The sequence below is a fragment of the Haliaeetus albicilla genome, chromosome 3 (assembly GCF_947461875.1).
Source record: "Haliaeetus albicilla chromosome 3, bHalAlb1.1, whole genome shotgun sequence".
In the NCBI taxonomy this organism is placed as follows: Eukaryota; Metazoa; Chordata; class Aves; order Accipitriformes; family Accipitridae; genus Haliaeetus; species Haliaeetus albicilla.
Genome location: NC_091485.1, coordinates 41,444,631 through 41,467,919, shown reverse-complemented (window position 1 = coordinate 41,467,919; position 23,289 = coordinate 41,444,631). Strand labels below are relative to the sequence as shown.

Here is a 23,289-nt window from a genome sequence, read left to right as displayed (position 1 = left end):
TAGCTGGATGTTGAATAAGAAACAACTGTAGTCACTTATTACAAAAACAGGTAGAAAGGACTGTAGAACATACTGAAAATAGATTTCTGGGCCATCAAACTAAAACAAAATTACAGGAAAGGCTGTTTAATAAGCCTTATTCCTGATGAGATACAAGGGGTGATTGCAGGGAGAGGAAAACTTCAGATAGAGCTGGCTGAATTATCTCCCTCTCACCCCCAAATACTGTAAGGATGGCAGCTGAACTAATCCCGGGTCATCCAGAATAGAGTCATCCAGGGCCCTACAGAGGGATATCTATTAAAAAATGCCTTTCCTCGTTTGGTTGAAATGAGAGTGCACCTCCTCCTGATGTTTGCCTGTCCGTAACAGAGACCTCCCGACCGGACTGCGGCTTGGTATGCTTTATGAGGAGCCCGACAACAGAGTTCTGGGAAAGCTGAATGTGATTATTGCAAAAGCTTCAGTAGAGCTCTTTTTTTATAGCACTACATTTATTTGTAGATGCAAACCTAATTTTTAAGGTACTTTAAGTCCCATAAAGAGTAGGAGAGTTCACCTTCTAATGAACCTGTCAATGCTTGTGGACTCCCTTCCAGCAGGCATTGCAGCAGTTATCTTAGCACATTCAGGCTGAGACACAAAGCCCATCTATTTGCATTTAGTTTTCCACAATAGCAATCCAAGAACAGCTCAATTTCACTGCAGGAAGGAAGGAAAGAAAGGAAAGGAAATACAAATCATGGTAAGGAATTTTCCCTGATATGTATATGAGGGAATGACTGGAAATAGCTTCTCATCTACATGGTACTAAAACCATGGGTGACCTGCAGAAAGCTCATGAAGTTCCACTTCATGAACATGGGACTAAATTGCACCACGCATATAACCGTAGGTGAACGAACAGAAATGCAAAACAAAGTCTTTATTGCTAGGCAGAGCTGTGGCTTTGCTGGTGTGCGCAGAACCCAGCTGAGAGCCTTGACCCATCCGGAATGCGTGATGCCTGGCTGTTGTGGCATGTGCTGCTGTGGTGCACGAGTGTTAGAGTTATGAAGAAAAATAAATGCCTCCTTAGCTTACTTGAGAGATCATTCCTATAGGCTTGTGCAACTTAATAACTATGTAAGTTCTTTCCTTTCACGTGTCCAGTGATGAGCACCTTCATGCTAGGTGCCACTGAAAATAGAGCCTGTATGACTTCCTTTCTCAAGAAAATCAGATGGAGTGGTGTTTGCACATGTACAGCTCAGCTGAAATACACGGGAGCCTACCAAGCTCGTAGCATCACTTTATCACTGTATTTACCTTCCTGTTGCTTCTCCCTTTCTCTAAATGTAAGGCTGTAAGGTGGCACAAAAGCTCCTGCCTATCCAGCTGGCATTCTGAGAGCTCTGGCGAAGCAAGTAGTTGTCCTCTGCTCCAGCTGGGCAAGGCAGCAGTGCCCCAGCTCACTCCCTACTTCTGCCACTGGGCAGCGGCATAGGGGTCAACATCTGCCCCACAACATCGGCGGGGGAAAGAAAAGTAAGGAGAAAAATGCGGTGTTGCGCAAAGTTCTTCAGGCTACCCATAGGAGCCAAAGATTTAGCTGTCTGTATGGCAAGGTTAGCAAGGAGAATTTTAATCCCAGTCTTTGTCCCATTAGCAGGTAATTACAAGGATGGGAGACTTGCTAGCTGAAAGCATTGTAGCTTTCATTTAAACACATGCATTTAGGAGATCATCAACAGCACCGAGGCAGAGCAAATTTAAATGAATTGGTCACACGGGACTGAAGGAGAGAGCTTACATCTTCTTGTGAAAATTTCCATGTGAACCTCTCATTTCCTGCGATATGAGACATTATTTTCAGGCTTTTGTGGAAAAATCATTCTTTTCATAAGTTTAATTTTGAAATTGTTTAAAATTTAAATATATTTGAACAACCTTTAGTATATAGTTTCAATAAAATGTCTATGTTCCTAAAAGTATACTTTCAAGTTAGTACTTTTGGGAATAATTAATGACATGCCGACCAGGTTCATGGCTTTTGTTACTTCTTTAAACACATTCATATTTTATTTTCACTGGCTTTCATTAGTCATAGAATTCTTTTTTTTACAAAAGTATATGTCCGCAGATAACATGAATCATGTCGTAAAGAAGGTATTTACAATGTGAAGTGCTGAACTTTTAAAATAAAGTGAATTTGACATTTTGAACTTAACACTGTCCTTTCCAGGAGTGAAACAGACTCTTTAAACAGATAAACTTGAGTTGTATTTAGCCATTTCTATCTATGGGTAAGATTCTTTCTCTGACACCCTCCTCTTCCCTTCTCTTTTCCTGCAAAATATACAGAAATAAAATAACAAATTATTTTGTCAAAGTTGTAGCAAGAATTGATTATTAGAGAGGCACTCTAAAACACTTCCCTGAATAAGATCATACATTACAGAAATAGAATAGTTGTATGTTTTATCTTGTCTGAACAACTGGAATGTAATGAGCGTATTCGGAACGATAGGGAGTATCTCTGAACTGGAACCCAAACAACAAATCTACACCCTAAAGCAAGCGAGAAAGCTCTGGGGTTTGGAGGACTACACTTACTGTGATTGTCCTGAGCTCTGCTGACCCCCTGCTAGAGGTATGATTTTACATTTTGGTCTTTTCAATAGAAAGATTTCAATGTATCGACTAATATATACAGAGACACCATCAGTTCTTGAAATACTTGCTTCATGACAGTTATGAAGCAAAGAAAACTAGCAAAACAGAGTTTTCTTTTGCTATGGGAATGGAACTCGCATGTTACAGTTGCTATATAGATACTTCTTTAGGTCATGTTTTATTTTAAATTGGATTCTTCCAGTTACAAGGTGCAGCTGAGATGAAAATGTAAACCTTGATTTTAGTGTAGCTACTTCAATAAACACAAGTTGCAGAATAAGATCTGTATTTATTTTGGAACAAACACTGTTTACTTTAGGAGTATCATATTTAATCCAAATGCACTTGTTCGTGTGAGCAAGCAAAACAGGATTTTAATCACTTTTTCTATGAGAAAAGAATGGCATCCATTGTGTGTTCTAAAAGGGTTACGTGTTCAGCGCAGGATAGCACTCCTAGGCCAGTGGCTATGAAAATGAGTTTGTTAAATAATTTCAGTTCTTAGTCTTCAGTGTTTATAAAAGCTAATAGTTTATATAGCTAATAACCTTAAATTTATTTTTTTGTTTTGATGTGCTATTTTAATGGTAAAAGGTGGGGTTTGGGTTTTTGTTGTAGTTTTGCTTTTTTTTTTTTTTTACACTATAAGCTTCTCTTTATAGTCTTAAGTTTAAAACGGGAGTGTTTTGAAAACCTTCACAGCCTGACTTAATTCCTTGACTGTTCATCCACAAATTGTCAGACAGAATGAAGTGGATTTCAAGAACTCTCTTTGTTGTTCATATCCTGTGCCTGACCCACAGGTAATCTGCACCTTTTTTCTTCAGCGCTGAATAATTGTGGTGGGAAAGAAGAGAAAATGTTAGGGTCACAAAGTGCAGGCTAGACAGAGATGACAGGTCCTGCCAATTGAGTGCCAGTGCTGAGAACCTGCGAACTGTAGTCTCTGCTTTTTCACATGGATTTGCGCTGTATGTTAACAGGCACACTGCAATGATGGGTTAGAAAGTTCAGCACTTCGGCCTTTATTGCCTCGGCTTGAAAGGAAACACAGAGGTTTTTGTATATTTAGCAAGTACAGAAGTACAGTAGAGGAGCATTTGGCAGAGGCCATACAGATATATATATATACCCACAGAGGATATAGGTGTGCTGTTGTTCTATGTAATGTCAATTTTCTAACCTGCATGCATACTAGAGATTTTGCTGTCCTTCTAGTCAAGTAAAAAACAGAGATTTACTCATCAGGTTTAAAGACTATTGTTAATGTTGGGATCCTTGCATGTTATTTTTCTAAAATTAGAACAGAGACTAGTTGAAGCAATCTGCTTTTTATTTTGCAGGAAGATAATCACAGCTATGAGTAAAAAGATGTAGAAACAAAGAGATTTATAATAAAAAATGGTCATTCACAAACTATATGCAATTTGGAATATGCAACTGTCGCTTGGAAAAACATTCACTGACAATCTGTAAGCCTGTTTCCCAAAGAAGCACATTGTGGTGAATTATGGAAGTGATGAGTCTTTGTGGAACAGATAATAATCTGAAAGGGTAAATATCTTAAACAGTATATACCTTATTTCTGGAAAAGACATAAACAGAGATAGTGCTGTCGTAAAAGCTGCATAAAAACCACAGCAGTGTACACTAGAGGATTTTTTTTTTAATTAAGTTTTTTTCAGCTACATCACATTTATAAAGGATTGCAGCTTTAACTTGTTTTGCCAGATCTGTTCTCACATGTACATGACCAAATTTCTCTACTGTTCAGTAGGGAAAATGAAGCAGTGGATATAATTGCGTAATGACAGATATGAGAGGAACAGAGAATCCCAGCAATCATTTCCTGCGAGTTGGCCAGCTTCCAAAGCTGTCTCAATGGGCATGCTGATGTAAAGGCAAAATGAAAATAGCTTGTTCTGAAGGGTGGTTGTTGGGTTGGGGTTTTTTTCCCTCTCTCATTTGACTTTGCAGACTAAGGTATTGAAACAATTAGTTGACAGGGTGGTGTTAGTTTTCTCACGGTAAATTAAGAAGATTAACCAAATGTGGAAATGTAGTTTAGCTATAATCAGCAGATTTGGGACTGTAATACTTTGGCATCCTCTGAGGTTATGCTCATAATATTATTCATGTTATTTCTTTTCATAATATGCAAACTTCTCCAGAGTTATCTTGCACTCAGTGTTTATTCAGAGACAGCAGAATTACTAGATTTATTTTTGTTTAGTTTTATTTAGTTTTGTAACACAGAAATATAGAGGACCAGCATGCTAGCCATTACATCACTCCACTAGTATTGGCACAGGTAAGAGGAACTCTTGTAACAGCCTTAATCTCTTTTTTTTTTATTATTATTAATAATTTTCCTACAGTAAATTGAGTAGTGAGGCATATTTTACGTAATTATGGCAGAAGTGCACAACTTGACGGGTGGTAGTGAAGGAGCAAAGTAATATAAATATTTGCAGAACATTTCTGCCATAACTTAATGCTTTGCATATGAATCTTTATAAAGATCCTAAGTTAGTTTAAAGGAATGATTCCAGAAGACTGCATAGGTCCAGGCATTTTAAGAGCTGTGAATGATGACTGTGAAGCATCTCTGGGAGTTTTTGGCTCATCATAGAAAAACAGAAAAGAGGAGGAAAAGTTAGCAGGAAGGAGTTAGCAAATGCTTTGGGAATGGAGGAGGGAGAAGACAAGCTTTCCATGTGCAAGTCTTAGGCTAGACTCAGCCAGTCACTCATTTCTGATTGTTGTTTTTCTTTGGTTTACTGCATTTCGCTGGAGACGTATTTTCACTTAGCAAATGATTGCAGCAGTTTTACAGAGCTCCTGCAAGCATGTATCTGCTGCTGCTCCAAGCCCCAAAGCCGAGCTGATGGAAGGAAATGTAGAAACAAGTCAGTTACTCCGTGCAACATCTGTTGGTTTAACTGAGCTGCTGCGGGAGATTTGTTTCAAGCTAAGCTACCAACCGTGGCACTAAAAGGTCTGAGGGACACAAACACATGGATCCATGCAAGCCAGCTGTGTGAAAGAACAGCAAAGGACAGCATGGACTTCTTAAACTACTATAGGTAGATTTGCTAAATTGCACATGCTGACACTCTCATTTTCCCTTAGGCTAATTGGTAAGTCCACAGACAACCCCCAATACCACCGCTAACAACATACTTTGAGCATGTTACCGATGTTTTATATCACCTGTCTAGTGTCCTCCCTCATCCATATTGCACTTTAAAGGTATATAGGAGGTGTTTCCTTTCTCCCTTGGCAATAGCTTTTGCTGGGGTCTCCCTCCTAAAGGCTTTTAAATCCTCCTGCATTTCACAGTTTGCTGTCTTTTGTGCTGCCGTTCCTGAACTAAAAAGCCCTGCTCTCTCCCTTTGCAGAAGATGAATTTTCTGTCTGCCTCAAATTCTTTCTTAAAATGTAATTCTCCGTGAAGCCTCTTGAACAAACATCCCCAGCTTCCAGATGGCACTTACTTGACGTAGCTCTGAGGGTGCTGCCTTGGGCAGCGGCCAGGCTGCTGCCAGGAGCACCAGTCCCGCTCCCACCGCCCAGCCCCACTCTCCTGCCATTTCCCACAGCGGCCGTCAAGCTAGCGTGCTGGTCACACAGAAAACCAACCAAGAAAAAGCAACTGCTCCACGGGTCTGACCACCTTGCCTTATGATTGCTGGCCACAGCTGCAAGGGATCTGCAGCAGAGATCTGAATCAGAGCAGCATCGCTTCCCCGGACTAAGTTACCCTTTGCTAATACCTGCCCTATCCTGTGCCTGCCCTTCATACACAGAACATGCATGAGGCATCATGAATAAGGTCTTTTAAAGTTTCTGCATTTTTTAGTAGTCCAGATCTCATTTTCAAATGTGAATTAAGCACTTTGGCAAAGGTTGCGTTAAAATCAGTGCAATTTAGACCTATGTGAGAACAGGGTTTAGATGCCTAAGATGCTTTGCCCTTCTGAAAGTATTATCCCTGAACTATACCAAGTGCATTTTGCTTTCCAGGGATTGATCCCAATGTGCAGAGCTGCATCTCAGCCTGTCTGACTGAAATCCAAACCTTCAGTGCAAACATGTCATCACTTGTAGTCCCTCATGAAGATTTCAAACTGGATACACTGAAGTTGCAAGGTCAACACCTTTAGGAGCAAAACACAGCTTGCTGCATAATCTTTATACATAAGCCACAGGATATTTTGCTCCTTACTTGCCAATTCAGCCTATTTTAAAAGAGAGTCCAACAATTTTAATGTTCTGCTTTGGAGCTGACTGCTAAACTGATTCTATCATAATAAAATACATCTGCATAAATAACATGTATTTATAGTGTTCCTACAGGGACTTTCAATATTAATTTCAGATACCACTTTGCCAGAGAACTAAGGGGGGGAATACAAGTACTGTATTTCCTGTGAAAATTTTACAAAAGTGTCAGATACATCTATAAAAGTTTGAAGTGGTAAGCCTACCAACAAACCAGTATTTTTTTTTTTTCTGTGTGGCTGTTTAGCTCTAAGTTGGCTCCCATCACAGAAGCTTTTTGGGGAAGTACTTGAAGATTTTATGAGTCTTTGTATTTTTATTAAAATACATCTTTGCAAAAATGTACTGGTTGGAAGTGCATACTTTATTTGTTGGTCAGTGTCAAACTTCATTTTCACATAACCCTGATTATGGTGCATATTGAGTAAACTGCTATTTTAAAATGTTAAATGTGTGGGTGGTTGCTTATAACTAATCAGGAGACTGAACAGTGTCTCAGGTAGTCTTTGCTAATGAACAAAATGCTCCACACAAAGCAAGCAGGTGAAAACATACAAGGTGTTCTGAAGGAAGGTTGGACCAGATCAATTAATGGTGGGCAGGTAATTGGCTTCTGTGAAGAGGTATTCCTAAATAACTTTACTGCTAAAAGAGCAATTGCTAAATGAGTGTTTTTCCTTCCCATGTTCAGGGGTTGAAAAATGCACCCATCACTCATTAGCCCAAAGTCCGAGTCAGCTAGACAGCGTGAAAAAATACCAGGCACTCAAAGCTCACATTTAGCCTCAAAGCCATGTCCTGCCACTCAGGAGGAACAAAACAGTCGTGCACTGTTTGTGACCTTCCTCTAGTTGTAATGTAGTGTCAATCACATTGGTCTTTAATCCTTTCCAAATTATAACATGTATCTCTTGCACTTTAATTTTGCTTCATTCCCTTCCTGACTTGACTTTTTTCTTCTTTTATTCCTGACAAAAGAGGACACTATCCCTCACCATTATATTCAGTATTTCACCTGAAATTTCTGATGTTCATGACCTTTTCTTCACTTTGCTTGCTTTCTTGACACAGTTTCTCTACCTTTACCCCACCAATTTTATATTTCTTTTCTGGGTTTTTCCCTCCAAAATCCCCTTTTCTTTCAGTACCGTGATTTCTATTTCTAATGTATCATTTCATTTCTCACTTTCTACCTATGAAGCAGGTGGTTAGGCCAAAGGGGAGAATGTCTGTGATGTCCCAAGGCTTGTGATGGTCCGAAGACCTTGCACTGTAAATTAAAGTTCTAAGTCCCCACGTCCTCTCTAACTGTGGGATCTAAGATGTAGAGGTCTCATCCCTCCTGCATCTATCTTTTGCCTGAGAGAGTTGAATTTGGATGTTTGATGAAGTCACTCCTTTTTTCAACTGCTCCTGTGAGAAGATGAGCTTCTACTCCTTCCTTTAGTTTTGTGGTTATTAAAAAAACAGTTTCTTTTTCCCAGATTTCTATTTTGAATCCTCTTCTTCAGTAACTTGTTCCAGTTGTCATTCATAGTTTCCAAGCTGGGAGGGGAGGCTATTGACTTGATGATAATTTTCACTGCTACATTGACAACTCAAGCTTAAGTTTTGTATCCATGGAGACTTTGAGAAGTCACTGAGCAGTGGAAGAGAAGCTAAAATGGGAAACATACAGACTCGGGAGGGTGTCCCTTCATCAGCTTACACTCAATTCACATTTGAATCGTTAACTTCGTAGGCATTTGGATGGACAGTTCCTTTCAGTTTTAAACAAAAAAACTTAATTTCTCTGAATTTGATAACTTGCTGAAGAAGCTTCTGCCTTTTTTTTTTTTTAGCCAAGTTGATTTTCAAAGCCTAGCAGCATACGTTCACACTTGTGGTTTCAGTTGTGTCTGTACATCTAATACATTTTGTCTGCCTGAGGAGGGAATTCACTGTATGGTGGTTAGATATGAGCAAATGTAGTATTGTCTTTCCTGTGCTTGTTGTTGCTCTTACCTCCCTCTCTAGCACAAGCTACCTTTGCATAAAATACAAAAGGGTATGTATTACAGTAAGAATAAATACATGTTGTACAAGTGCAAAAGACCACAACTTGTTCTTCAAAGCTTTTGAAAAGTTTCTGAGGTATTTTTCATAGACCTATGTTTTTAAAAATCTAGAATCCACGGCCATCATGTGAGGCCAGATAGACTTCTTCAGCTTTTTTCTTATCTGAGGTTGTTGACCTCAGGAGAGGAGGAGAAGGTTACAGGGTCAAAGTCTTTTCCTCCTTGGAGTTTGCTGCTTGCTGGGAGAGGGTTGGCTGGAAAATAGATGTTTCAGAAAAAGGGTTGAGGGTCATGATTTTAATTCTGTTAGGGAACAGCTGGTTTGAGTTTCTTTCCACTTCTATCTTCCCTCCGTTCCTCACAAATCCATGGAGAGAGAAAAATTTGTTCAGAGGAAAGCAGTAACACAAAAATAAAGGATTGCAATATTTTCACATTTAAAATAGATCATGTTTGTTACAGGACTTCACATTAAGAAAGAGAAGAGGAAATTATTAAAATAATTGAAATCTGTTATTGTTTCAAGCATTGACTTGAGACTGATCTAGAGTGCCAGAGGTTTATTTGTTTTCCTGCCAAAAGTTATATTGTTAATAGTAATGTTCTAATGTTTTTTGGTGGATAAACAATATGCATTACAATTTTTAATTTAGTGATGGACAAAGCTAATTATGAATGTGCTGTGTTAGTTTGCATACAAGTCGCTGAAAAAGATGGTTTGATTTGGCTATTTCTGTTCAGATTTTCTTCATCTTTGCATGCTGCTTTCATGCACTAAGACCAAAGAGAGAGAAGGAAGCTCACAACTCTCAAATGAATGGCAAACTAGGAACAGATTTTTCGTCTGCACTCTTCTGAAACACTGGCCTCAGGCTGTGTTGGTGTGTGGCTCAACAGCAATCAGAGGTCATAATTTCATTGGCGGTTAGCATCAGGTTTAATTTTTCTAATATGTTACATTTACCAAAATGTCTGGTTTCAGTTACACTTATGCACTGACTGAATCAGCTTTGAGCAGCATGATGTTTTAAGGTACCTGAAAGGCTACAAGAACGTTTATGGAACACATATGCTAATTGTTTTTAACCACTTTCCTTTCTAAACACAAAAATGTGTTTTTGGAAAGTCCTTTAACAGTAGTAGCTAATGATAGTGTGCATTTATTCTAAGAAATGAGCACAAGGAGTAGGTAAAATAGTTGTTTTAACAAGACTGCCATCTACTGATTTCCACAATTAAAAATATCCCTGATGAGTAGGTTGTTCATAGTTTTTTATAGCTTTATTTTCGAGATTTGCAAGATCAAGAAAATTATGAAGTCTTTCTGTCGCCTTAGGAATGCGACCAGGTTCACATTGATGACGTGTCTTCAGACGACAACGGTCAAGATTTAAGGTACAAGAGAACTGAACAAGATAAGACGTTGCTTTGCAAGTTCCTTCCTGGGAAAGCGATGAACTGCTGTAACGATTACAGTAGCCCGCTCTCTTTTTAGCTGTCTTAGACTTTGCAACCCAGCAAAGTGAGTAGCTGGTGGTAAATGTAGCCTGTTGCCTTTTGTTAATCTGGGGTTTTCTTATCTCTGACTAGCACCTATAACTTCGGAACAGATGGCTTTCCCGCAGCTGCCACCAGTGCGAATTTGTGCCTCGCGACAGGGGTGCGCGGAGGAGTGGACTGGATGCGAAAATTGGCTTTCCGCTACAGACGAGTAAAAGAAATATATAATACCTACAAAAATAATGTCGGAGGCAAGTGACTCTGGAGTAGCTAACAAATACAGATTAGAAGTAGTAAAAGGGAAGAACTTTTGGTTTCTGTTCCTTTTTTAACATGGTAGCATTTAGTGAGCTGTTTAGTTTGCGGTGTGTGGAAAATTGCCTCTGAGCTAATGAAAGCAAAAGAAAATGACAGAACGTTACTTAATTTTGGTGCAGACATGCCCTTATCTACTCCACAGGTCTTCTTGGTCCAGCAAAAAGAGAGGCTTGGTTACAACTAAGAGCAGAAATTGAAGCTTTGACGGATTCTTGGTTAACACTTGCACTGAAAGCACTCACCCTTATTCATTCGAGGTGAGTACAAAGAGTATGGGGTAGTTAGGAGACTCTAGGATGTCTGCTGGTGATCTAGATGAGGCTACCTGGTCTGGTGGGCAAAATGCTGAACCTGGAGGACCTTCTTCTCATTCCTTGTTCTGGTCTGACCGTGCCAATCTACCTTGCTCTCCTGTAAGGTGAAAAAAACCCCACTTTCTTTTTAAGTGGCAATAATAACAGTCAGGGGTTCTGATGGAAGGATAAAGTTTTCCTTCTTTTGTTTTGTTTTGTTCTGTTTTGCCTTGTTAAAAAAGGATGTTTGCGTTTTCTCTTCCGTAGGACAAACTGTGTGAACATTCTCGTAACAACTACTCAGCTAATTCCAGCTCTGGCAAAAGTCTTGTTGTATGGACTAGGGGTTGTATTTCCCATAGAGAATATTTACAGTGCAACTAAAATAGGTGAGCTATTTTTATAATGTTGTGATACATCTGAAGCTGCAATTCTAAATGAATAGATATTGTAGTCTATATTTATTTCTGACATGCATTCACTGTGTCAAATGTAGAGATTAGTAATACCTGATCTCATGAAACACTTTTCATGCTAAAGCATCCTAAAAGTGCTTTTCAAATGTTTGTCATGATCCAGCACAGAAAGCTTCATATAGCTCTCTTAACACTGATGAAGCCTCTGTTAGGAGGAAATATAATTGCTTTTTTTGTCACGATTTCTCAAAACTGTGGGGCTATGTAGCAGTTGAGAAGGCTTTTTAATAGGCTATAAGTATAGAATGCTGAAGTCTCCCCAGATTAGCAGAAGAAATTCTGTAAAGGTAAGCCCTGGCTCCATTTGTTTTCATGGGGTCTGGAGCAAATTTTAGTAAACAATTTACCAGAAGCAAGAATGTTTTGCTGCAGAATGTAATTATTTAAGTTCATTCATACTGACTGTAATAAGCTTCAGCCGGGCAAATGTTTATTTCTGTTTTCTGGTTCAATATAAAAGATGTTATTCTGAGTATGTAGAAGTACATAGGACCAGATGGCAATGGTGCTTGTAGTTTTTAACGTGATTATGACATATCTGTTCTGTCTCAGATTCCCTCAAAATTGTGGGCTACATGAAAACATTTTTCATGTGTTCTTAAGTATCTATAATACAGGAAGCTCAAATGGCCAAGAAAAAATGGTGGATTATTTTTGTTTGGTTTTGGTTTTTAAAAAAAAACTTGGTTGAGAGTTTTATGTAGAAATTTGAAAGCATTACCATAAAAGATTTAAAACTGTTGCCTGGATAGAAATGTTACGGTGCCATCTGTCAAAACTTTAAAGTAAATTAAAACTTTGAATTATAATACTTTAAATACACAATTTAATTAAAACATATTTTAATAAATATTCACTTGTGACTTCACTTGCACAGAACAGAAGGGTGCTTTTGGAAAACTGCATTCAGTCACTGACTGTCGCGGGAAAGCATAAAATTTTTGTAACATGACACGTTCCATAATTTTCAAGCACTTTTTCAACCTAGTTAGTGTTGGAGGTTTCTTACGGCTGGTGCTACTGTTAAAGGGTATCATTGAGTAGTATAGCTTCTCTAAGGCTAGAAACCTTTTCTTAATTTCCAGCCTATGTGTTTTTACACTGGTATTGTTCTGTAGCTGAAATAACTATTATGAAAAACACAATTTTTCCCATCAGCTGCTGTAGACACACAGGTAAGCATGTACCATGACCAGACTGAAGTGATCTTTCAGAATGGTGGCATTTGTGAAAACTCAACTCTAAGCATTTACTTACTTTCTGGCTTCCCAGTACCAGTACCTGAAGCTTCCCAGTATCGGTACCTGCATGTAGGACTGGAGCACTGGGATCATTTCTCTAGGTCTGTGCAGTGAAGTAATGAGCCACATTAATGGATCCCAGTGCAGGATCAAGAACCTTGCCCATGTATTGGATTACAGGCTTTTAAAATCTAAATCTTTTGGGTGACCTTCTAAGTCAGGATACTACTGTTTCAGGAGCTGTGATTAATCTTGTCACAGGTTGTGGAGAAAAGCTAGAATTTCAACTCAGATTCAATCAATTTGCTCAGTTCAGGATACTGGCCGTAAAGAGCCAGTAGAGAATTCTCCTGGTAGGGAAATTCCCCCCAAAACCTGTCTCAGATTAGGGAAGGAGACAAAAAAGGTGATACTGCAGACCTCTAGTACGCTATGTCTACCATGGCGTGAGTACTAAAGGACCTCACGGAGCAGATTTTAAGGTTGCCTGTCAGCTGCTGTGGTGGGAGTAAAGCTGCAGTTGGCCTTGATATGCCATCCTGCGGGAGAGGCTCTTCTCTCCCAGTAACTATAATTATTTATTATAGTACTGGGGAGATCCGGGATAAAAACGGATTTATTTGATGTCATCCCACCACCACCTATCCTGAATAGTCTGATCTTTTTCTTTCAGGAAAGGAAAGTTGTTTTGAGCGAATAATTCAAAGATTTGGAAGAAAAGTAGTATATGTTGTTATAGGGGATGGTGTCGAAGAAGAACAAGGTGCAAAAAAGGTAATGGCCCTTTTTCAGTGCGGGTTGATTTCAAGAATCTGAAAGCAAAATTGTCTTTTCTTCAACATGGGACAGCATGCATTGAGATTTGGATTTATGTGTCTGTGCTTTATGAAATATGTTTTGACCATATCTAGTAGAAAGCTGCATAAAACTGTAGATAATGATGTGCCCTGCTGTTCTCCAAAAGACACATTAAGCTAGCTATGTATGTTTGATGTATTTCAAAAAGGAGCCAGAAAATGGACCACGGCTTTTGTGCCAAGAACTAATAGTTCTGTTTTCATTGGCGTCCCAAAATACCACATAGGATGTTATGAATATAAGCAAAAAATGGAGATTCTTACTGATCAAAGGCAGCGTGCTATTTGACTATATGAAATACGTATATGTCACACCTTGAAAAGTTATGTAGGAGTGGAGTAGTTGTACATAAATTTCAGTTTCCTTGTGAGTCCATAATTCGGATTCTGCATTCAGGTAACTACTTGTGGGTGTCCTGCATTCATAACCTCAGTTAACTGAGCAGAGGATAGTATTTGACCGTGTCTTTATTATTTTTTGCTTTCCCCTGGGAAGAAGGGAAGAATTTATATTTTTTTTTTCCCAGTGTGGAGTAAGGTCCATAAAAAGCAACACTTCCCACTGAGAAATAATAGGCAGTATTCCTAGTCTTGGTATTCTACCCAAGTACAGCAGATACAGGCTCTTCACTTGGAGGAATGAGGCGTAATATTGGCTATTTGAACAATAGGAGAAAGAGTAGGAAAATGGGCATTTCTGTTCTTGCTTCCTTTTACAGGTAAATTGCTTTTACACAGCTGCTTTTTTACCATGAAACTCTCTGTGGTACTTCTGTATCTGTTTCCACTGTAACTTTCTAAATTGGAGAAGTGAAACTAATTAGTCCACATGGTGTTTTAACAACCATTGACTGGTTTTGCTTCATGAGATCCGGGTTTTGTCCCCCCGAAGCGTTGCGGGTAGGTTCCCAGCTTGTCCCAGCACTTCGCAGAGTCTCAGTTTCATATATCCCTTTGGCGGACTGACGGGAACAGTTTGCTCCTTTCTCCTTCAGAAATGCCTTTCATCTTTGCGGAGAAATGTTTTCCCGCTGTAAATGATTACATTTTAAAAGCTGCATTTAAGATCAGGGAGGGAAAAAAAATACTTCTCTTTGTTCCTTTTCTGTTGCTTGGTGAAATCGTGTTGTATATGATAACGGCAGGAGTAGTCTTTTCGGTAACATTATCTAATTCAATGCCTTTTTCAACAGGAAACACGATTCAGAAAAGCATAAGAAAAAGCCTTTCCAGTCGCTAAGAGGAGTAGCAGTATAGAAAGTTTCTTTGTGCCATTACTTCTGTGTATTCTTTCTCGGTGGAAGGAATTTTCAGATTCAAAGCATGTTAGATGCTCTGGATTAAATTATCTGCTGCAGCAATGCCAGAGAAGTCAATAAGTAGACCAGCAGCCCTGCCTTTCTGCAGAAACTATTAATTTGATTAAGGAAAATGCTTCTGTGATTCTTGTCCTGCTTCTTACTCCACCAAAAAAGAAGTCACCATTTCACACTGTGAAAGTAGGATTTCCCTCTTACGTTTTGGCCCTCGCATCCTGCAAGAGCAATAACCACACAGTGCCTTGCGGTACGAGGAGCTGCTCCCAACTCAGATGATGCCTTTTTGGTTATCTGCTCCTCACATTGGTTTTAGGGTTATTAGGAGGAGTGAGCATGGGAAGGCACCCTAGTGTATACTGTGCTTCAGTTTAAAGACGCATGCCCTGTCTAAGGAACGAACGGTATCGCTGTATTAGAAAACAGTAAAAGCCTGGACCTTCTCTGGAAAGTGTGCAAACAAAACAGGAGATTTACCCCCGCAAAAACACCCAAAGCCCATCAATCCAAAATGGCATTAACTGTCCCATGATGTACCCCATTGCCTTGCTTATCTCCTGAACCTTGCTAGCTGGTTCCTTCCTGCCTTCCTTCCCATCAGCACGTTGGGTTTTGTGATATTCTCAGGGCAGGGACAGCTTTTGTGTTATCCCTTTGCACAGCACATTGCTGAACGGGTTTGGCCTGTGGTGAAGCCCTTTAGTATATGTACGTTTCTTTACACTAATTAGAGTGTAAACAGTACACCCTTTTTTAAATAGCATTTCATTGATTACATATAAACTATAATGAGTATTTTTAAGTGAGCATATAAATTCAAACCTATTTAATTTGAAAGATTTTTTTATTCTGTGTTCATGTAGTGAAAAGAGCTGCACTTGCACTTCCAGCTTAGGAGGTAAGAAAGTTAAAGTTTGTTGTTAGAAATAATTTACCAACATTTTATCAATTGCTTCATCATAAAACAAGATTTTCATTTATGTCCTTCATTCATGGACAATCCTGAGTCCATACAACAATAGGACACATTTAATATCTTTTTATTATTGTCATTATTGTAAAAATTCAATAATATGAACTTTTAAAAACCATTTAAAAGATCATTGCTCTTTAAAAAAACATTTTTAGGATAGACTGTTTTTTCATAAAATGCCTCTTTTGATTGATGAAAAGAAATACAATACACTGAGGAAACTCACACTCTTACATTTCACGTAGCATGGGACAAGCCATGGTATCAACACCTTTGTTTAGCTGTCACTTCCAGCAAGATATTTTATAAGACAATTAAAATTCTCAGGACGTTTGCGTTGCAGACTGAGGAATAATCGTACCCTTCTGGATCAGTTCAGCAACCAGCCGGCTTGGCTGTAACGGCAGGGTTCATGCGGAGGTTGCTACCTTCGGATCAGCTTCCCAGGGAAAAGAGGGAGAGGAGGGGAGAGAGAAACCGGTGTGAGAGCTGAGTGGTCCTCGGGACGGCTGCCGGCACCGGTGTGGGTGCCATCTGGGTCAGAGCCGCTGCATCTGAGTGCCTCTGTGGTGACACAGCTCTTTGCAGAATAAGTTTCTGGGGTTTTCTGCCAGAGACTCCATTGTCTCGGCATTTTGTTTTGCCTTGCTTTGTTTTGTTTTGTGTTTGGGGGGGGGGGGGTTGTTGTTTTGTTTAGTTGTGGTTTGGTTTGGTTTGGTTGGTTTGAGCTCATCTTTTGCCTTTGCCTTTGGAGACACAGTCAGGAAATACTCATAAGGCAGAAAAAAAACTCCTGAGTTTTTCTACTTAGGAGAATCCTCCAAAGGATTTCTAATTTGCGAGAGGAGACAAAGGAGGAGGCTCTCTGCACTGAGGAGCTGGATTTTACATCAGGTGATTGGGGAGAGCCTGGGCAAATCGGCTTCTCCCTTTGTCTCCAAAATGGTCACGCTGCCTCGGAGGGAAATTGGGAGGAAAAATCATAAATCTTTGTGGAGCAATAAATAGAATATAAATGGGTATCCAATATGCCACTGCTTTTAAGCTCACAGTCACACTGTGCTGGTCAGGTTTGGGGTAGGAAGTAAAGACGACTGCTTAGCAAATCTGGCAGGAACACAACAAAAATACTGTGAAAGATGACAGAAACTGATGAGTTTTCTATTCAAATCCGTCACAACTCTCAGGAGTAAGGTTTTTCTATAAATATGTATTCATTTAAGGGAGGGAGGATAGTCTGCGCTTTTCAGTGTTGCCATCAAAAAAAGGCTTGTTTTGCACAGGTATTAAAAGAAACACTTCATTTTGTTGAATAAAATAGTTGAAGTTTTGTTCTTATAGTAAATACATGCTGAAAAGTAATATTGCTTCTATTTCATAAATAAAAGACCTTAATATTTTAGGTTATTTAATAATATTATAATTGTTAGATTTAGTAAATTAATAATTTGACTTTTCATGCTTTTTACACCAAAACGAAATTCAAACTTTTGCCACCATATTTCATTTCAAAATGTCATCAAAATTAAATCATTAAAAAGTTCATAAATGTATTTATTACCAGGTATGATCTACAAAACAATTCATGTTTTTTAAAAGACAAAAGTTTCATATTTACTTGGAAGGTATTGAAATAGTACACAAAATCATTGTTTTACTACAAGCCTAGATGCATATTCCTCCAATATGCATTAAGAAGAGCTTTCTTATAGTTTCATTAGACACTAATGCATCCAGTTACACCACCTATTTATTAGCAGTTAGCATTTGTCATCCATTCTGCCGCAGCAGCAAATGAGATATTAGTGGTTTTCAGTGTGCTCAGAATAGAAGGCATGTGTTGTACATGACATGTGTGCTAAGTGTTGGCAGGGATGGCTTTCTAAAGGCAATATTTAGTAAATATATATACGAAGAAAGTCTTGCCTGGTCATTTGGTAAGAAAAAATGTACTTCTGTTTCATGGGTGTGTTGCCACTTTTGACAGGGCTGAATAGTTGTGGATAAATGGGGCATGTTAATACAGGAATAATGTATAAGGTTTTGTATGTTAATTATGTTACTTTAAATGTTTTAGTTTTGTACAGTCATTTGTTGTCTTAGATAAGGTGAAAATTACTGTATATGCCCTGTGAACACACATGAGTATATATGGACACATATGTGTGTGAGACTGTATATACATACACAAACATATACATATAGGTATATATAGATCTGTATCGGGTTTGTTTCCCCTCCTCTTAGCTATGAAGGCTGTGCCGTAGGGTCAGACTGATAGGGATCTGAATTGGCTGCGTTCGGCCATGCAGAGAGAGACAGTGCAGATTCCAGCCCCGTGCAGCCGCCGCGTTCCTGGCGTGCTTTACTTCTTGGGAGTGTGCTGCTGGTCTTTTGACCTATATGCAGGAGAACTGAAAATAATTATAATCCTGAGGTTTATGCAACCTCTTTGTTTTCACGGGACTCTCCAGAATCATTCCACACCTCACTCCTGTAACTACATGGAGTAAATGGAGGCATACGCCTTTCACAGACAGACAGAAATAAAGCAGAGGACACTTAAGTGAATTTGAAATAGAAAGGTATAGCCAAAATAATGACCACTTAAAGTTTTGGTTTCAAATCTGACCATAAACAGCTGAGGGTAATCCAAAACTTGATATTGCATATGGGCATCTAGCAAGAATCGCTGTGATTTGATTTAGCAGAAGCTAAACCTTCTGTTAAATCAATCAGGGTCTTTAACTGCCCTAGCTGCCTGGTGTGTGTACGCTCTGTGATGCTGAGGTTGTTACTAGGGAAGCAATATAATGCTGGAGCTGCATGAAGTGGGAGCTGGAAGCCAAGAATTTATTACTACAGTCCTCCCTAGTCATTAGTTTGCTGTATGACCTTGGAGGGTGTCCACGTCATTGACTCTTGGCTTCTGCAGAGACACTGCGCAAAGGCGGGTGCTCCCCAAACTCCGTGCCACGCCACATCTTAGGTATGCTATTTACACCTCCCTGACCCGGTGGTTGAGGCAGAGCTGGTGCCAAGCTGACTGAGAGAAGCGGGGAGCTATGGCAGGCTGGCGGGGAGAGCAGGTAGGTCCCACCTGGCAGGGGGGCTTCCGAGGGGAGAGGGAAGCTGCAGCCCTGCAGGAAAGGGAGGGCGGCACTGCTGAGCGGCACTGCTGAGCACCACCAGCCCAGTGCAGTCAGCTGGCAAACACTGCACGGACCTGCTGCAAGCACAAACCTGTGCCCGTTTGTCCTTGATGTAATACCCCTATCAGATGTTATAAATTCTGCCAGGAAGATCTCACAGCCTAAATAAGAGATAGGTGCACGGAACCTCTGGAGAGTCCAGAGAACGGCATGATGAGGAATTTGTATTTCGTTTTGCTCTTGCTGGTTCATTTTCTGAACATGGTGCGAGAAATGAATCTTTAGGAAAAATGAGTTGGTAAGCAGCAGTGTCTGACCTGACAGGGTGCGGAGGATAGACTATCTGTATAACGTAACAGAGAAGACACTGGGACGTGGAGTTGTAACTGAGTGAGCTGACTGCATCTAGTTTCTGTTGCTGTGGAGCATAGAGGCAGTACAATGGAAGTCTAGACTGAAGATGTAGAAATAGTAGGTGCAGTAGTCAGTGTTTAACACTTCCTTCTGAAGTAAAGGATTAATCTGTAAAAGTGTTTTGGAAATATCATAAACATTTTTTCCAACAACATCTTAGTTGTCTCTGAATTATTTTGTTTATTTGTTTTGTTGTCTTCATAAGCTGCTATTGCTCATGCATTTATCTTCAAGCAGATATTTAGTCAGCTGTTTCTCAAGGCTTTGTAATAATCTAGAGTTAAGCAAAGCAGAACAGAAACTCTTCCAATGGTGCTTCCTTCTGGGTCATTTTATTTTCTTCCTGAAGAAATTTATTTGCTCTAAAAGCTAGGCATACTCTGAATGTGGGTATCTGTTGATGCATCCATATTACATTTTAATTCAGACCAGGAGTGTCATATCGAAGCAGACCTTCCAGTCATTCCCCCTCACTATGCTTTGATTAACATCCTGGACTGGTCACGGGGGGGGAGGGAGGGAGAGAAAACAGAACAACAAAACCAACCAGAATCTTTTGGATAGAACTAAAGGACGATGTATTGTCCAGGTGCTCACCAAACCAACCAGAATCTTTTGGATAGAACTAAAGGACGATGTATTGTCCGGGTGCTCACCAAATGCTCTCCAACTGCTAACGGGCACTTTTTCCACGATGGCAGACTAGAGCTATTCTGAAGTGAAAACCCTGAAACATGGCCACCGGGTGCTCAGCGCCGCCTCCTTCACTCTGCAGTCCCTCCAATTTTGCAACTCTACTTGCTAACACTTGTCCTGCATGGGGTGCGTGTTTTCCAGATGCCTTACAGCGCTCCCTTCCTGATCATGTACAACTCTTTAGTCTTGCTTATTAATATTAATTAATTCAGTATTATCTTCTCTGACTTTCACCAGAGCAACAGTTGATTGTTCTTTAACAGTTAGCCATTTGACTTCAGAGAGTCTTGCCGCTACTTCCATGGTTATGTTTCTTTTAAAAATCTCTTCTTTATTCTATAAATTCAACCCAGTTCATCATCATATAATTATCTGGATTGAAGCAGCATTCTTCTAATAAAAACAATTATTATTTATACACTGACATACAGATGTTTACTTGAGCTTCTGAAGACAAATTTATGATAGGCTCTGTGCTAAGGTGTTTGCCTTCTGAGATAGGTATAAGGTAAAATTACAGGGCTTACAGTAAACATGCAGCTGGAAACAGAGAGTTTCATATTGTTTTCAAAATTGTTCTCTAACTTAAATTTGAGGAGAAGATCTGAATGAAAAAAGGACGTCAGTGTAGAAGTGATAATCAGAAGAGATAGAGTTTTGCCACTGATTTCAGCAGAAATAGGAATTTACTCAGGAAGTGCTGAAGGAGGATGAAGAAAGCCTCTCTGAGAAGTTGTAGATAAAATGCTTGGGGAACTCGGAAGCTATTGTGATAATACATTGCTTGCGGTTTGCCTCCTAAAGATGCCAGGACACAAGCTGACCCAATGAAAGGTGAACATGATCGTGTTAGCCTTCAGAATGTTGTTGAATTGAAACTATTTTCCCATGGGATTTATAGAATATTTTCCTGATGAAAGCTGATGGTAATCTTTTTTCTTAGTTATGCAAAAGTTCCTTCCTAACGCTGTAGTCCCTGGTTTAGAGTATAAAGATAGTTCTGAATCAGATTTTTACCCTTTATGGGTGAGGTAATGTGTGCTTTTTCCTGGTATTTGTGTTTTTGGTTTATTCAGGTTCTTTGCAAATGTATTTGTGCTCCAGACAGATTTTATTACAGCTAATAGGAAAAAAATACGTATTTATTTTAAAGTTGTCCCATATGGAAAAGATGTTTTATGATCAGTGCTAATAATGAGCAATGTTATACAAACCACTGGGATAAAATTCCTTTCAAAGTGATGTGAGCAACACATGAGCTATTCTGAATCACCATGGCTATGTACTCACCTGCCAGGGATAGTTCCACAAGGAACAAACATGTTTTGATAGTCAATAATACTTTCACTTCCTTTATTTTTTGTTTTTTTTCAATCAAGTTCTGTTCCCTTCCTCAAACTACCCACATGCTTCATGTATAGGTTATTTTTCTTAAATTTTTTCTAGAAATAATATTTTCTTCTGCAACGTGCTGAAATCTGTTTTTCTTATAAAGAGATGAGAAACCCCTCTCTTCCTTATGATCTCCTGACATGTTTGCTGTTGTTCCTGTTGGTAAATAGATTTGCTATTATTGAGAATGTATGCTGAGGGGGTCGGTCAGAGAAACCAGAGATACATGTGAAGGGTTCGAGGTTTTAAGAGCAATTTTCCTCTCCTTGCAGTGCTCCCTTATCCTTGCGAAAGACAATGGGTGGGTCTAAATGCCAGAATGCTTGGGGTTATTTTTACATGTTGTCTGTGCTGTTCACAGCACGCTATGCCATTTTGGAGGATCTCGAGCCACTCTGACCTTATGGCCCTTCACCATGCCTTGGAACTGGAGTACTTGTAGCAGCTCAGCAGCACTTTGAAACCTCAGAGCCTCCTTCTGCCCATGGATGGGATGCCTGTGTCTTGTGTCAGCATTGGACTACAGAACTTTGTGATTTCAACATGTTGACGTACAGCTGCAATTGGTCTTAACCCTTGCCCTTTCAGTAAACGGAGGAGCATGTCTTTTTCTTCAGAACAGCTGTTGACTCTGGTACTGCGAGTCCAACGAAAATAAGCCATGCGAATGTTTGAACAACTCATCTTTACCGTATTTGCTACCAAAAAGAAACAGAGAAGGAAAAAAAAAAAGGAAATAAAAGGTTCATACCTGTGAAGAAAAAAAAGGACCTGCAAATGCTTTGTAGTTTTTAGACTCTTCAATGTGACACACACCATTTCTTCAACACAGCAAACTTGATTGCACAATGAAGACTGAGATTTTTCAAAATACCAGTGGAGTAATTTTCTTGTAAAGAAGGTTTACTTTTTGGTTTCTCATACCCAGGGTACTCTGTACATCTTTACTTATTTATGAACAGACTATATTTTGACATCATATAACTGAGGATATGTATAATAGGATTAAAGGCTATTACAAGCCTTTGCCTTATGGTACAGCAACTACTTTTGATTTTAGCACATTACAGAGTAGTTTAAAATATGTCTAATTTAAACTAATAGGTACATCACTGAGACAATCATGTACAGGAAGAATTTTTTGTGTAAATTTGTAATAATGAATGATTCTTTTACATATTGTTAAGGTAAATGCTATTGAAAGATAGTAATGCCTTGTTGGTGAAGAGTGAGGCCACGTGTGCACAAAACTGTTGTGCAGTGCCTTATCAATGCGTTGGATATAAATATGTAGATAATGGATTTTTTTAGATAAATTTGTCAAGACCAAAAGCATGGATGTCAAGTGTCAATAGGAATTGGGTTTTGTTCTTCTCAGCTGTTTCTCTACCTTTATCTTCTCTCACTTATTCTGATTATGAAAAGATTGATTTCTCCTCTCCGCCCCCCCCAAGGAAATGCAGATAAAAAACAACTGAAGAGGAGTGCTTTGCTGTCTTCTGTTTCCTCTTTTAAAGTTAGCATATTAACCCTTTCTTAGAGTATTGAGAAATTAATTAAGAGATTCATTCCATAAAGAAATAGAGAAAGAACACAAATATATTTTAAGACATGACTTAAATTGGAATCTTGGTACTGAACAGTTTTTGTCTCATGCAAAAATGA

At 39.2% G+C, this 23,289-nt stretch overlaps 1 protein-coding gene across 1 annotated transcript in view; it reads left to right on the top strand.

Annotated features, from left to right (window-relative positions):
• EYA1 (EYA transcriptional coactivator and phosphatase 1) overlaps window positions 1–23,072 on the top strand; it is a 152,761-nt gene extending 129,689 nt beyond the window's left edge. The window contains exons 14-19 of the mRNA XM_069779509.1: window positions 10,333–10,391; window positions 10,587–10,747; window positions 10,957–11,071; window positions 11,375–11,496; window positions 13,498–13,598; window positions 21,986–23,072. Coding sequence (XP_069635610.1) covers window positions 10,333–10,391; window positions 10,587–10,747; window positions 10,957–11,071; window positions 11,375–11,496; window positions 13,498–13,598; window positions 21,986–22,066 — 639 coding nt within the window. The 3' untranslated portion in view covers window positions 22,067–23,072. The remainder of the gene's footprint in view (window positions 1–10,332; window positions 10,392–10,586; window positions 10,748–10,956; window positions 11,072–11,374; window positions 11,497–13,497; window positions 13,599–21,985) is intronic.
• Window positions 23,073–23,289: the final 217 nt, after the last annotated feature.